The sequence below is a fragment of the Notamacropus eugenii genome, chromosome 5 (genome assembly GCF_028372415.1).
Source record: "Notamacropus eugenii isolate mMacEug1 chromosome 5, mMacEug1.pri_v2, whole genome shotgun sequence".
Taxonomy (NCBI): domain Eukaryota; kingdom Metazoa; phylum Chordata; class Mammalia; order Diprotodontia; family Macropodidae; genus Notamacropus; species Notamacropus eugenii.
In genome coordinates this window covers 252,967,126-252,983,543 of record NC_092876.1, presented here as the reverse complement: position 1 = coordinate 252,983,543, position 16,418 = coordinate 252,967,126, and the positions used below count along the sequence as shown (strand labels likewise).

At 38.7% G+C, this 16,418-nt stretch overlaps 1 protein-coding gene across 1 annotated transcript in view; it reads right to left on the bottom strand.

Annotated features, from left to right (window-relative positions):
• FAM171B (family with sequence similarity 171 member B) overlaps nucleotides 1-15,542 on the bottom strand; it is an 88,717-nt gene extending 73,175 nt beyond the window's left edge. The window contains exon 1 of the mRNA XM_072612598.1: nucleotides 15,065-15,542. Coding sequence (XP_072468699.1) covers nucleotides 15,065-15,296 — 232 coding nt within the window. The 5' untranslated portion in view covers nucleotides 15,297-15,542. The remainder of the gene's footprint in view (nucleotides 1-15,064) is intronic.
• Nucleotides 15,543-16,418: the final 876 nt, after the last annotated feature.

Sequence of the window (16,418 nt, the reverse complement as noted above, 5' to 3'; positions counted from 1 at the left end):
AAAGTTAAATGAGTATTCTATATTTTAGTATATCCTTTTTAAAAATATTCCCTAAAATAGAATGTAATTTTTACAATGTGACCTTAATAATAAATGGTGACTATACTGACAAAATATTGGCATAAAGCTATTTTAATTTTTAAAATCATTAAATGAATTAGTAATCACTTGAAGATTATGTTTTATTTTACTGTGTATAAATGCTTCAATAAAGTCCTACTCCAATTCCTCACTGTGGAAAGAAAGTGGTTTTAGGTTCATGACCTTACATCAATAAAGTACAAGCTAAAACTGGCTAATTTTGCTAGAAAGATTTTGATTATACTATCAACAGACTATGTTTGCATTCTGAATTCCAACCTAAGCACAGTGACAATTATCACTAGTAGGGTAGCCGTTTGATGATGAATTCTTCAGGCTTAGCAATATACCAAGAGCTATACAGAGAAAACAAACAGACATACTCTGCTCCTGTCCTCACACTTACAAGACAATTTAAGAAAGCCCCTAGCATGTTGAATTCCTTTTCCCTCTCTTTCAGAAGACAAGGACAAGAGTCATTCAAGACAAACAATAATGAATGAGTTGTAATCTATATCCCTAAAGGGAAAAGTACAACACCAATAAAGTCACAGACCCACTGAAAAGTATATATGAGTGGATGGAATAAATTTATTAAGTACCTACCATATGCCAGGCAGTATGCTAAGTACATTACAAATATTTCACTTGCTTCTTACATCATGAAGAAAAACATCTTTAAATCATTCAAATTTTTATAGAGACATCAAATTTGAGTGATTCAAGAGGGAGGAATACCAAAAAAGGAGGTACTTTTATTAAGTATTAGTTCATCAATATGAATTTGGCTAATTTCTGTAATGACTATTTCATAACTACTTAATAGTACCCAATGTGAAATGACAATCAGATCCACTCACTCCAGGTCCTAAAGAATTGGCATTTACAACAAACATATATTATCAATTACTATGCAAGAATAATTGCCAGTTGATATTACAAAAAAGAAAGAGATACGGATTTAAATAACATGAAATCTGATATACCAGCACTAGCCTTAGCCAAATGTGAATAATACTCTGTGTATGGGTGTGGGTGTGCATATGGGTGTGTGTGTGTGTGTGTGTGTGTGTGTGTGTGTGTGTGTGTGTGTGTGTGTGTGTGTGTGTGGATGGGTGGGTGGGTGGATGTGGGTGGGTGTATCTGGAAAATTGGAGATTCAACAGTACATTTCCAAGGTACTAAAAAAATCCTTGGCATCATCACATATAGAACTGGAAGACAGTTTAGAGATCACCTTCATATCTTTCATATCCCAAATAATCACAGCAATAATCACAGCTTTCTGCAAACATTGAAGGACTTTATTAACATCAATTAGTTTGCCAAAGCACCCATTTCAACAATAGCTGATGGAAAATACTATAAACATTTTTTAACTCAAGGAACTTGGGCAAAAGTAGATTTTAAAAACTGGTCACATAGTAACAATGATGATGGTGATTAAAAAATCACATAGAACCTCAGGAAATCTTAAGAGAGAAACAAGTCTCGTATTCAGATACCTGGGAGGTATTTTGCTGTGAAAACATTTGGTAGGGGCAGGTTAAACATATTGAAAACATTGAAGTTTAACTATGAAAAGGCGTATTTCTCAAATTGAGCAAGTCCTCACAGGTTTTTCAATGTATTTTTCTCTCAGCGTATGTAAAATATCTGATGCAACCCAAGATAACAAGTAGTAATGATAGTCTTAGGGAAAGAGGGAAGTGGTGATAACATTAAAGATCATCATGAACAGGAGTATAGCATAGTGGAATGAATGCTGACCTGAAGTCAGGAGACTCATGGGTTCAAGTTCTGGATTTTACATTATCATTTTAGTCAAGTTACTTATCTCTAAAGTGAGAATAGCAGTAGTTATGCTAATTTCACAGGGTTGATAGAATGTGTTTATATACTTTAAAATGCCACATTAATGTGAGTTTTTATTATATTAGAATATCCCCCTTAAATCCTTTATACTTAGGACAAAGCATTCAAAATTCTACTTGTTTTCATAATATTGTGTGTTCTTCTGTAATCACTTGGTTTTTTCTCCTAATTACTACTTTACTAATATTAAGTAATTTAAGTTATTTTAAGTAATTAACAATTTTACTAATGTACTACTTTTCTAACTTTAAGTCTTAAAAACAGTAAATAAATAGTTTTGGCTGCTATAAAGTTCAAAAATTAGAAATAAAATAAAATTTCCCTGCAAATGTCTTCAATTTTGCAAGCATATGCTTATTATGAGTAAGTTATTGTGTTAGACTTGTAGATAATAAGTCAAAAAAATCTCTATCTTGAGGAGCTTATGTTAATAATATCACTGTAACAAGGTAAACCATAGATGGATAGATAGACATACACATATATAACACATATATATATACACACACACATGCACAACATGCATATGCTATATACTATTGGTTTATACATTTTATAAAAACATTATGGGAAATTACTTTCATATATTAGAGAAAAATTACTTCATTTTAATTTTTAATTTTCCCATATTATATATTCTTTCCTAAACACACACACATTTGTGTGTGTATGTGTAAAAAAATGTAAACAAAATTTACAGTAATCTAATGGAATACTACCTCACCATAAGAAACAATGAGTATGAAGAACATACAGAGGTCTAAAAAGACTCACACGAACTACTGAAAAGTAAACTAATTAAAACTAGAAAAACAAAGATTATATACTGATTACAACAGTGAAAATGGAAAAAAAAACCCAACAATAAAAACTAAAACTGAACATGAATAACTATAATGACTGCCCTTGGACCAGAGGAAGAGAAAATAAAAATATAAGAGTACTCCCTTCCTTCTTTGTGGAGGTGGGTGACCATTGAGTATGTATTCCCATACTTGGTTAATATGGCGGGGAGGGGGGAATTTGATGGAAGGTGTGAACAGAGAGATGTATATATAAAATATATTTAATTAGCAAAGAACATGGAATGTGGGAAAATTAACAATCAAAATAAAGTCATTTTTCTTCTGAATTATAATGTATGAAAATAATTTCCCATAATGTATTAATTAAATGTATAATCAACAGTATACAGCACATAAAATCCTAATTTTCAAGACTACTTTATTATAATACCAGATAAAAAAGAGTTAGAATTGGGAGAGACCTTAGACATTATCTAGCCTAATCTTCTCCTTTTATGGATAAGGAAAATGAGGCTCAAAGAATCAATATGGCTTTCCTAAGGTTACATAGGTAGTCAACAGTTAGGCTGACATTAGGGTCCACAGACTCCGACTTCAAATACAGTTCTTTTCTCTCATACCATGCTGCCTCTCCAATTCTAGGTTATTCTCCTTATATGTGGTCAATGAAGAAAACGCTACTCTTTACCTCTAACAGAACTTCCCCAGGTTATCTTGGCTTATTGCTTCTCTCACCCCCCCACCCTTTGAATTTTCTGGGGGAGCTGAGTAAACAGAATGTGGTTGTGGTAATTACTACCAGCCCCAAAGCTGGCCCTGAACACCTCAAACTTATTTCCACCAAAAGCTAGCATAATTACACAAACCAGGGCTCTGCAAATCAGAGAAAATAATTTCAACTCAACAAACATGTATTAATTACATACTGTGTGAAGGCCAGTGTAATAAGGAAGACAAAAAAAATTTGAATAAATTAGTCTTCTTCCCTTGTTGGAGGGGACAGATACATAACATATGTAAATAATTATGATACAAATAATATATGCTAAGTACATTAAGGAAAAATTTTAAAATACTACCCAGGGTCCAAGAGGGAAAACTTATTTATTGATTAGGAACAAGGAAAAGTTTCTTGGAGGTGGTAGTATTTGGAGGACTAGGAACTGAAATAGGTGTGACAAATAATAAGCACAGGGAACAGCATGAATAAAGGCAATGAAGAAGTGAAAATACAGATTATAAAAATGACAATAATATAGAGTATGTAGAAGAAAATAATACTATGATATGGTGCAAAGGAAGAAATGCAGTGCTCAGTAACTGATCAAATATGAATAAGCAGGATAGTTTCCCATCTTATTCCTTGCTCTCTCTTCTTAAAGGAAGAGAAAGTCATCATGGCAACACTAAAAACGGTAACACTACTTTTAAGACAGTGTCATGAGATAGAAACTAAGCGTTTACTTTTAGAAACTTAGCTATTCATCAACTATTTACAACTATTTATATATAATTCACTAATATACCAACTACTTTTTTTTTACTTACCATTCCTTTATTTCTCAATATTTTGGAAGAGTAAAAAGTCACATATATTTATAGTTTCAATGTATTTCATGAAAACTAACTAATGACACTTACTGTAAACTAAGTAGCTAATTTCTCCACTATAGGTAAAAAAGATAAAAGTACTATTAATCACTTCTTGATCCTCAATCCTGTCTATCCTTTCTGTCATTATTCTGCCTGGATATGATCTGGTTTTGAACTCAATATACCCTGAAACAATGGCAACATTAGCATTTCTTAGCCTGACATTCAAACTATTTCACAATCAGAAGGAGAAGCATGATGTAGAAAGAATCAAAATCTTTTATAAGAAAAATGGGGAGGCAAGCCACGATGGTGGAGTGGAAAGGCAGACCTGCTCCAGCTCTCCCCCCATAGCCCATAAAATACCAGCAAAAAAAATGACTCTAAACAAATTCTACAGCAGTAGAAGCCACAAAATGAGAGTGAAAGAGATTTCCAGCCTAAGACAGCCTGGAAGACTGACAGGAAAGGTTTACTGCACCGGGCTCAGAGCAGAGTATAGCCCAGCCTCGACCACACAGTATGAACAGGACTGGAGCAAGCTTCAGAGCACAGAATCATGGGCAGCAGCTGCTGTTCCCATATTTCTCAAACCACAAATGTCAAAGACAGCTTCAAAGGTCAGTGAGAAAGCTCTTTCACTCGGGTGAGAGGGGAGCCAGGTCCGACCCTAACCCCAACCCCAGGGAGGCAACAGTCACTGCAGCAGCAGCCCCCTGGGGGAATCAAACAGCCAATCTGGGTCTCAGTCCTAAGTGGAGGTCCTGGGGTGAGATGGAGCTCTGCTTTGGTGGAACTGGTGGTGACTTTGGAGAGGAAATCCTACTTGCAGTTCCTGGGCAGAAAAGAGTGCTTGTGGTTGCTCCCAGAACAGAGCACAGGCCAGGAGAGGAGTAAACTCCTTTCCCTTGATTGTGCCACCTTGGAGGAACTGAGAACCTACAGGTCCCCAGAGTATATCCTCCACTTGACAAAGGACTCAAAAGTCAAGTAACTAGCTGGGAAAATGCCCCAAAAGGGGGGAAAATATAAAACTATAGAAGGTTACTTTCTTGGTGAACAGGTGTTTTTTCTATCCTTTTGGATGAGGAAGAACAAAGCATACCATGAGAGGAAGACATAAAAGTCAAGGCTTCCACATCCAAAACCTCCAAAAAATATATGCAATGGTCTCAGGAGATGGAAGAGCTCAAAAAGGATTTTAAAAACCAAGTAAGAGAGGAGGAGGAAAAATTGGGAAGAGAAATGAGAGTGATGCAAGGAAATCATGAAAAACAAGTCAACAACTGACTAAAGGAGACCCCAAAGAATGCTGAAGAAAATAACACCTTTAAAAACAGACTAACCCAAATGGCAAAAGAGGTCCAAAAAGCCAATGAGGAGAAGAATGCTTTAAAAAGCAGAATTAGCCAAATGGAAAGGAAGGTTCAAAAGCTCACTGAAGAAAACAGGTCTTTAAAAATTAGAATGGAGCAGTTGGAAGCTAATGACTTATGAGAAACCAAGAAATTACAAAACAAAACCAAAAGAATGAAAAAATAGAAGACACTGTGAAATATCTCATTAGAAAAACAACTGACCTGGAAAATAGACACAGGAGAGATAATTTAAAAATCATTGGTCTACCTGAAAACCATGATCAAAAAAAGGGCTTAGACATCATCTTTCAAGAAATTATCAAAGAAAATTGCCCTGATATTCTAGAACCAGAGGGTGAAATAGAAATGGAATTACTCACCTCCTGAAATAGATCCCAAAAGGAAAACTCCTAGGAATATTGTAACCAAATTCCAGAGTTCTCCAGTCAAGAAGAAAATATTACAAGCAGCTGGAAAGAAACAATTTCAGTATTGTGGACATACAATCAGAATAACACAGGATTTAACAGCTTCTACACTAAGAGATCGAAGGGCTTGGACTATGATATTCCAGAGGTCAAAGCACATAGGATTAAAACCAAGAATCATCTACCCAGAAAAACTGAGTCTAATACTTCAGAGGGAAAAATGGAATTTCAATGAAATAGAGGACTTCCAAGCATCCTTGTTGAAAAGACTAGAGCTGAATAGACAATATGACTTTCAAATATAAGAATCAAGAGAAACATGAAAAGGCAAAGAGGAAAGAAAAGCGTTGAGGAACTCATTAAAGTTGAACTGCTTACATTCCTACATGGAAAGATGTTATTAGTAAATCATGAAACTTTTCTCAGTATTAGGGAAGTTAGAGGGAAAATATACATATATGTAAGTATGTATGGGTATGTATGTATGTGTATATTATATATGTGTAGGTATGTATATGTACATAGGTATATATGTATAGGTACATAGGTATGTGTACATAGGTACACACACATACAGGGCACAGAGTGAGCTGAATATGAAGGGAGAATATCTAAAAAAAATAAAATTTACTGTTGAATGGAATGTACTAGGAGTGAGAGAAAGGGAGAGGCAGAATGTAGCAAACCATCTCACAGGAAAGAGGGAAGAAACAGCTTTAACAATGGAGGGGAAGAGGAGGAAGATGAAAGGAAATAATTGAGCCTTATTCTCATGGTATCTGACTTAAGGAGGGAATAACACAGAATCAATTGGATATGGAAATCTACTTTACCCTGCAGGAAGGCAAGGGGGGCGAGGATAGGAGAAGGAAGAGAATAGAAGGGACAGCAAATTGGGGAAAGGGATAATCAGATGCAAATACTATTGTGGGAGGACAGATCAAGGGAGAGAATGGAATAAATGGAGGGCAGTATAGGACAGAGGGAAATGTGGTAAGTCTCTTATAACATAACTATTACAGAAGTGCTTTGCATTGTTACACATGTATAACCTATATTGAATTGCTTGTTTTCTCAATGAGGATGGATGGGGAGGGAGGGAGAGAATATGGAACTCAAAGCTTTAAGAATGAATGTTAAAAACTGCTTTAGCATGCAAATGGAAATTAAGCTATAGAAGTCAACGGAATATAGAAAATCTATTTTGCCCTACAGGAATATAGAGGGGAAGGGGATGGAAGAAGGGTGGGTAATAGAGGGGAGGAGAGACTGGAGGAAAGGATGGATGGGATGCATGCTGTCCTGGGGTAGGGGGTGGGAAGAGATGGGGAGAAAATTTTGAATTCAAATTCTCGTGGAAGTGAATATTGAGAACTGATAAATAAATTATATATCAAAAAGAAAAATGGACATAAAAACTTCAAATTAGCAGCTGACAAAAGATGGACACAAATAAATTATTCTGTGAATTGTTTTAACCATTCTAGAAACAGTCTGACATGATGACAAGCAATGACTCAAATGTTCACACTCTTTAGCATAGTGCTGGGTACGTAGTAGGCATTTAAGAAATCATTATTCATGGGGCGGAGCCAAGATGGCGAAGTAGAAAGACGCACATACACATAACTCCAAACACACAAACCACAGAACGGCTAGAGGGGACCAAGCCAGGGCGAATTCTGCACCCAGAGACCACGGAGTATTGGAGCGAGGGAGATTTCTGCTCGGGAGAGACCTGCGGACCTCTCGCGGGGGGTCCTTCGCGCGCGGACTGGGCGCCGGGACGGGGAGCAGAGTGCGGCCCTGCCGCGGCCGCGACACTGAGGGGAGGAGATCCGAGAGGGCTACGGGGACAGGATCTCCAGCGGCCACGCGGGTCCCCACACCCACAGAGGGACCTGCAAACCTCTCGCAAAAGGTCCGTCGCGCTGCAGACGCGGAGCCCAGCCCGGACCTGCGGCGGTGGCCGCGGATCCGAGAGGCACAGATCTGAGAGGGCTCCGGAGGCGGGATCTTCAGCGGCGGCACGGGCCCCCCCACCAACAGGTGACTGACGGGGGTGGGTGAGAGAGTCTCTTTGGCGGGTTGAGAGGGGAGTGGGGTGCCCCCATGGCTCGGGCCCCCCGGGGAGATAGAAGCTGAGAGGCGGCTGCAGACAGGGGCTCCCCAAGCGGGCGGGAGCCAGGATCCATTGTGGAAGGTCTGTGCATAAACCCCCAGAGGGAACTGTGCCTGAGAGGCGGCCCTGCCCCTGACCACCTGAACTTAATTCTCACACTGAATAGCAGCCCTGCCCCCACCAAAAATCCTAAGGCGGGAAGCGGCATTTGAATCGCAGTCCCCAAATGCTGGCTGGGAGGACCAGGAGGCGTGGTGGGTGTGAGGAGAACATTCAGAGGTCAGGCCACTGGTTGGAGAAAATGTCAAGAAAAGGGAAAAGAAATAAAACTATTGAAGGGTACTTTACCGGAGAAAAGACACTTCCTCCCTTCCTTTCTGATGGGGAGGAACAATGCTTGCCATCAGGCAAAGACACAGAAATCAAGGATTCTGTGTCCCAGCCCACCCAATGGGCTCGGGCCATGGAAGAGCTCAAGAGGAATTTTGAAAATCAAGTTAGAGAGGTAGAGGAAAGACTGGGAAGGGAAATGAGAGGGATGAGGGAGAAGCATGAAAAGCAGATCAGCTCCCTGCTAAAGGAGAACCAAAAAAATCTTGAAGAAATTGGCACCTTGAGAACTAGCCTAACTCAGCTGGCAAGGGAGGTGCAAGGGGCCAATGAGGAGAAGAATGCTTTCAAAAGCAGAATTAACCAAATGGAAAAGGAGATTCAAAAGCTCACTGAAGAAAATAGATCTTTCAAAACTGGAATGGTACGGATGGACGCTAAGGACTTTTCGAGAAAGACAGATATCTCAGAACATACCGCGCAGATTCGAAAAATGGAAGATAATGTGAAATATCTTATTGGAAAAACAACTGACCTGGAAAATAGAATCAGGAGAGACAATGTAAATATTCTGGGACTACCTGAAAACCATGATCAAAAGAAGAGCCTAGACATCATCTTCCATGAAATTATCAAGGAAAACTGCCCTGAGATTCTAGAACCAGAAAGCAAAATAAATATTCAAGGAATCCGCAGAACACCGCATGAAAGAGATCCAAAAAGAGAAACTCCTAGGAGCATTGTGGCCAAATTTCAGAATTCCCAGGTGAAAGAGAAAATATTGCAAGCAGCTAGAAAGAAACAATTCAAGTATTGTGGAAATACAATCAGGATAGCACAAGATCTGGCACCCTCTACATTGAGGGATAGAAGGGAATGGAATAGGATATTCCAGAAGTCAAAGGAAATAGGACTGAAGCCAAGAATCACCTACCCAGCAAAACTGAGTATAATACTTCAGGAGAAAAAATGGTCTTTCAATGAAATAGAAGACTTTCAAATTTTCCTGATGAAAAGACCAGAGCTGGAAAGAAAATTTGACTTTCTAACACAAGAATGAAGAGAACCATGAAAAGGCGAACAGCAAAGAGAAATCATAAGGGACTTACTAAAGTTGAACTGTTTACATTCCTACATGGAAAGACAATATTTATAACTCTTGAAACATTTCAGTATCTGGGCACTGGGGGGGAGTACACACACACACACATGCACACACGCACACACACATAGAGACAGAGTGCACAGAGTGAATTGAAGAGGATGGGATCATATATTAAAAAAAAAATGAAATCAAGCAGTGAGAGAGAAATATTGGGAGGAGAAAGGGAGAAGTTATATGGGGCAAATTATCTCTCATAAAAGAGGCAAGCAAAAGACTTATTAGTGGTGGGATAAAGAGGGGAGGCAAGAGAAAAACATGAGGTCTACTCTCATCACATTCCACTAAAGGAAAGAATATAATGCACACTCATTTTGATAAGAAAACCTATCTCATAATACAGGAGAGTGGGGGACAGGGGCACAAGCAGGGTGGGGGGGAGGATGGAGGGGAGGGCATGGGGAGGAGAATGCAATACGAGGTCGACACTCATGGGGAGGGAAAGGACCATAAGAAAATAGAAGTAAAGGGGACAGGACAGGATGGAGGGAAATATAGTTAGTCCTATACAACACAACTAGTATGGAAATCATTTGCAAAACTAAACAGATATGGCCTATATTGAATTGTCTGTCTTTCAAGGGGAAGGGGTGGAGAGGGAGGGAGCTAAGGAGGTTGGAACTCAAAGTGTTAGGACCAAACGTAATGTTCTAACCACTGGGTAACAAGAAATACAGGTTAAGGGGTCAAGAAAGCTATCTGGTCCTACAGGACAAAAGAGAAGACGGAGACAAGGGCAGGGAGGGAGGATAGAGGAGAGAGCAGATAGGTCACAGGGGCAATTAGAAAGCTCGGGTTTGGGGGGGGGAGGGGATAAAAGGGGAGAAAATTTGTAACCCAAAATTGTGTGAAAATAAATGTTAAAAATTAATAAAAAAAAAAAAAAAAGAAATCATTATTCATTCCCTATCTACCTCTCCCCTTCCTTTTGACCAGGAGATCCCATAGCTAGACATATGCCCCAATCAAAACAAAGGTATAAAGATCCAAATATATTCCAAAATATTTGTAGCAGCACTTTTTATAGTAGCAAAAAAAAAAAAACAACTGGAAAAAATGTCCATTAACTGATGAGTGGCTACACAAAATGTGGTAAAATAAGTTAATGAAATATTACTTCATTGTAAGAAGTAGTGCATAGGAAGAAAAACAAGTCTAGGAAGACTTACATGAAGTAATCAAAATTAGGAAAATAATATATATATACTGATTACAACAATGAAAATGGGAATAACAACAATAAAAACCAAAACAAAACACTGACTGATTATAATGACTGATCTTGGCCCAGAAGAAGAGACTATAAGACTATTCCTCCCTTCCTTCTTTGCAGAGGTGGGAAACTGTGGAGTATATTTGATTAATATGTTGGTTAATTTTGCTGAACTTTTTGTTGCTTTCTTTTTTTTTAATTTTTTTTATTTTTTATTTCTTGTTATAATAGTAAGGAATGGAAGGATTAAATCTTCAACATTCCTGCATTTAACTTTCATGATTATATTAGTAACTTCATTTTCACTTTCCCATTATAATGAGAGGCATGATGTGCACAAGTTTGTAGAACAGCTGATATTCTAATGGGCACTTCACTGTTCTTATTCTCCTTATTAATGTAAAGAGCTCCCTATGCATTCATTACATATTTTTATTATTTGCCTTTAAAGCTCAAAATCTGGTGTAACAATTATACCTCCAAATTGTAGTGCAAATCCTTTGGGTTCAAAACCCAAGCATGCAAAGTCAGTAATGCAGCTTGGTGAGAAAATAAAAGTGTTAAGCAAACTTTGTGCTAAAATATCTACAGCTACTATCACTCCAAGTTTGATGTTAACAAATCAACAATTGATTTTACCTGCAAAAAGGAGTAAAGTATTTATGGTCCTGAAAATTTCATGTGAAATGAAAAGTGAATATTGTCTGAAATTAATTTTTTTAAATTAAAGTATTAGCACAATAAGGTCACAGGAATTGAATACAGGAATCCTAGAGAACTGCTAGCAAGAAAAAATGTTTTGCATGTTACCAATTTTATTTTGTGCACTGCATTTTATTAGTTATTTCATGGTGACTGCTAGGAAAAGTGTATGTTATCACAATCAATATTTTGTTATAAATAATTATATGCAGAAAAGTGTATTTTCAATAATCCCCAGTGAAAGATTACAATTTTTGATGGCTGCAGTAATCTGAAGCTCTATTTTCCATAGGTTCAATGTTTCAATATTCATATTTTTTTACTTTTGCACCATTTTCTAGGAAAATTATCCCTGTGAAAGTTGAGGATTGACCATATTGGGAAATGAAGGTTATATAAAAACAATATATCAATAAAACACATTTTCTAAAACAACAAGATATTTTATAGCGGAAGAATCTTAAGAAATAACACATTCTGTTTATCTCATTTTATGAGTGAAAAAACTGAGCCCAAGATGGGCAAAATTACTTGCTAACAGAGTAATAGAGTAACCCTAGAGTAGTAGAATAAGCCTAGAAAACTGAATCTCCTATACCCAAGCACAATACTGGGGCCTCCACACCATCAAGTCTGCAGGCCTGACAAGACTAGATAAATAACCTTGAACAAGTCAATTAAGATCACTGAGCTTCAGTTTCCTCATCCACAAAATGAAGATAATAATAGATTTCCTAACTCACAATAAGGATATCATGAGGATCAAATGAAATAACACATGTGAAGTATTTTGGATATCATAAAAGTGCTATGAAAATATTAAGCTATTAGTTTTAACTATCTTTCCAGCCTCATCTTGTATTATTCTTCCTCACATACTGTTTACTCTGTCCAGTTGAGCTACTTACTATCGCATCATTTCCTATTTCTTTGCCTTTACTCAGGCTATTCCTTAGGCTGAAAATATCCTCTCTTTCCCACACTCATCTTCATTTACTGATATCTTATTCAGCTTCCAAGCCCAGCTCAGATACAGCTTCTTCCATGACACCTCCTACGATCCTGTCAGATAGAAGTGGTTTTTCTCAGACCTCATCTGATCTCATGGCACTTTGTACTACTCTAATGTATGTTATACTCTAATTTTGCATTTTATCTGTGCATGGATCTTAATGCTATTAACACAAAAAGTTACTTGAATACAGGAAATCTGTTTTATCCATCTCTCTACTTCTTTCAAGAGCTTAGAACAGTGCTGAGTACAAAGTTGGTACTTGATACATTCTTTGTTCATAGAGTGAATGAATAAATGAACACAGAAACAAAAAAAAAATCACATTCAGTGATAGTTAACTAAGGGCACAGTATATTGATATTCAATTAAAATTCAAATATTAGAATATTGTGATAAAGTGAAGAAGGTTAAACAAAACTGCAGATCTGTGAATCACTTACAAATAATCTAATGAATGAACCTAGCCAGAGCTATCAATTTTCAATTTTTTGTGCATTATGTATAGCTATTAACTAAAAATACAGATCCAAGACCTATAAGCTTATTTTATAACTAACACATCCAAATACTTTCTGAGCTTTTGAGAAGAAAAAAATAAATTTAACCGCAACACAATATCAAAGATATTTAATATTTAAAAGTTACTACTAAAGTCAGCAGCCATACTTTCAATTGTCTAATGAGATACTAGACACCACAAATATATTAAGCATAAAGGTAGCCAAAATCTTATCAAAGAAATAGTAAAGCCTTTATTTTTCCCCTATACTTTTGATGAGGCTAGATGACTCTGTATTCCTATTAAGAAAGACATCAGTTGAATTACCCTTTGTTCACCAACAGTTTTAAATTTTAGTGTGATAGAGAACCCCTCTGGATAAAACCATAAAGGCCCTGACATCAATCTGTTGAACAGTTATTATTTTCCTGGTGCCTGAGAATTGTCATTTTTAAATAGGATGCACCAGTACTGTCATAGGGTGCACTGGTGATATTTTCCTAAATATATTTTTCTAGTGAGTCCTTCCCAAAAGATATGTACAACAAAAATACAATAATTTTAATGTTTTAACAGTTCATATTCCTGCAGCTAAAATAAGCTGGACTAGTGAAAATCCACTTACTGAATAACGACTACGCAATTCAAAAAAAGGATAATTTATGAACAAGAAAAAACTGTCAATAAGTTCTTCATTCACAAATAGCTTCTTATTTTTGAAAGCTTTCAAAGATATTCCCCTTCATAAAGAATATCAGAATAGTCATCATATTTCCATCTTAAGACTCTTTAATTTTGCGAGTAACGTGTTCACAGAACATCTTTTCAATTGCTTTGGTACCATCCCCAGATACAAGGGTTGTGGAAAGGAGAAAGTGTGGGAAATCCTCTCAAACACATTTCTTTTAAGACAATTTTATCCAGTCTAGCCATAATCAACAATTATGGCACTGGATATATTACACTTTATAGAACACTTACGGCTATTTCATTGTATGCACAGAACAAATTAAGAGTCTGGATGTTTCATAATTTTCTAGTGGGAAACCTGAGTGGCAGGCTTTGAGGATTCTTTCAAAGCAGGACCATGTTTCTGTCTCTTGGAAACCCTCATTTATAGCAGGTGGTGAATCAAAACATCATGAACATCATGAACATTATCACCTACAAAACCCCACTGTAACATAATTTCTAACAGTTTCCATTGAAAATGAAGCCTGGGAAGACAGCATTTCATCGACCGAATGGGGGAGAGGGAAGTGCGTGTTACTGCTAAGGGCAATTTTGCCCCGGGCTTACAAGTGGAGCATTAATGGATGTAAAAATAGTAAGAATCATAATCCCCTTACCTCCATAACAACAAAGTAACCCTCTTTCCCCGTCTCCACCAAGTGCCTAGCTCATTTAAGTTCTTACAAGTAGGAAAGATTGGCCTGTACAGCCCTAAATGTAAGGATCCTGTTTTAGATGGGAATCGGATAGAAGGGTTAATCTTTTGCAAGGTTGCTATGCCTCTAGGACAGGAAAGGTAGGATTTGTAAAGCCTGTACGTGAGTCAGGATGGGGGATTTGGGAAGAGAGGAATTCATTCTTGAGAGGCAGAGAGAATTCGGGGATGGAGGGCGGAGGAAGATTGGTTAAGGCAGCTATCCTCCCCCGCACCCCCAGACTGCAGTGCAATGCGCTTAAAAAAAAAGCCAGACTCTGAAGGGATGTTTGTCAACCACAAGGGAAAATCCGGGATGTGAACGAGCAATAAGGAGAAAGAGGGGAACCAGGAAATGGGGCGATGGAGATAGAGCTGGCTAAAGAAACGAAGAAGCATCCTGAATCAAGCAGGAGGAACGCGATGGAAGAAAACCCGGCATTCAGGACCCTACCTGAACTGGACAGGGTAGAGGATGCTCCCGGCACCTCTGGCCTGTCCTCCTCCTCCTCCTCCCGCTGCTGCTGCTGCTGCTGCTGCTGCCGCTGTTGCTGCTGCTGGATCAGGCTCAGGTCGGAGCGGCTGGGCTCGGTTCTCGAGGCTGCGGGCACCAGCCGCCCTTTCAGCAGCACGGCGGCCAGACCTAGGAGCAGAGTGAAAGGAAAGCTCCCGCAAATCCTCGACATGGCGAAAAGCCAGAGGGCAGCGGAGGCATATTGCGACAGAGGGCCAGCTCTCGGGGCGGAGGCGGCAGAGGCAGCAGAGGCGGCGGCAGTGGCCCGGCTGCCTCCTCCCCCGCCTCGCTGGCCCGCGGACACTCGGGAGTCCGCTCACACACACATACACAGGCGCACACTCACACACACACATACACCAAGACACGCGCACCACGGAGCAGGGAGAGGAGGAGGGAAGGGGAGGGGAGAGGAGGGGAGGAGAACGCTCGGAGCTCCGCACATGTGACGGGGGTGGGTGAAGATGGGAAGGTGAAGGAGGAGGGGGGGGGGAAGAGGAGAAGGAGGGGGAGGACTGTTCGCCGCGCCCTGGAGGACTAAAAAGGGTTGGGATTGGGAGTTAGTTCCGAGGAACTGAGTGGGGAGGACTCAGGGTAGATTTCTGCTATGGCTATTCTTTTTTTTTTTTTAATTTATTCTTTTTTTGGAGGGGGGGGGCATTCTTTTAAAAGCAAGCTTTTGCCTCTAAGAGTTATCCTTGGAAATGATAAAGGCCCCGTGACTCCACCCACATAAAATAAAAAACCTCTGTTCCCAGAGTTACTGAGCAGAGAAGAGACGCACTGGGTTACACCACTACTATCACCATCCCCTCCCCCATTCCAGGAAAGGTACGAATTCTGGCCGTTTAAAAACCTCATACTAGTCCAACTGCTGGGCAACTAGCTCTAACTGGAGTTAGTATTATTGCGTCAAGGATCTCTATCCCAGGCACCATCTACTGTTAAAATCACCTCTTTTTTCTTCCTTCCCCTTTCTAAAGGAGAGGGGGAGCGAGGGAGGGAAGTTCGAAGCCGTAATATCTTCCATCCCACTTCCTAGGTATTATCCTCAGGTTTTGAGCACGAGTAGCCAAGCTATCTCTGAACTTTTGCTGAAATCAAACAAGGAGCATTTATTAAGTGCATACAATGTGCTAGGACACAAAGGCAAAGAAAAAGTAAATTTAAAATATAGTCAAAAAACATGCAAAAGTAATTTCTGAATGGGGGGAAGGAGGATGTGGTGAAAGGGAGTAAACTGTAACAACTGGAGTAATCCAGATATTCTTCATTTAGGAAGTGACGAGTTAAA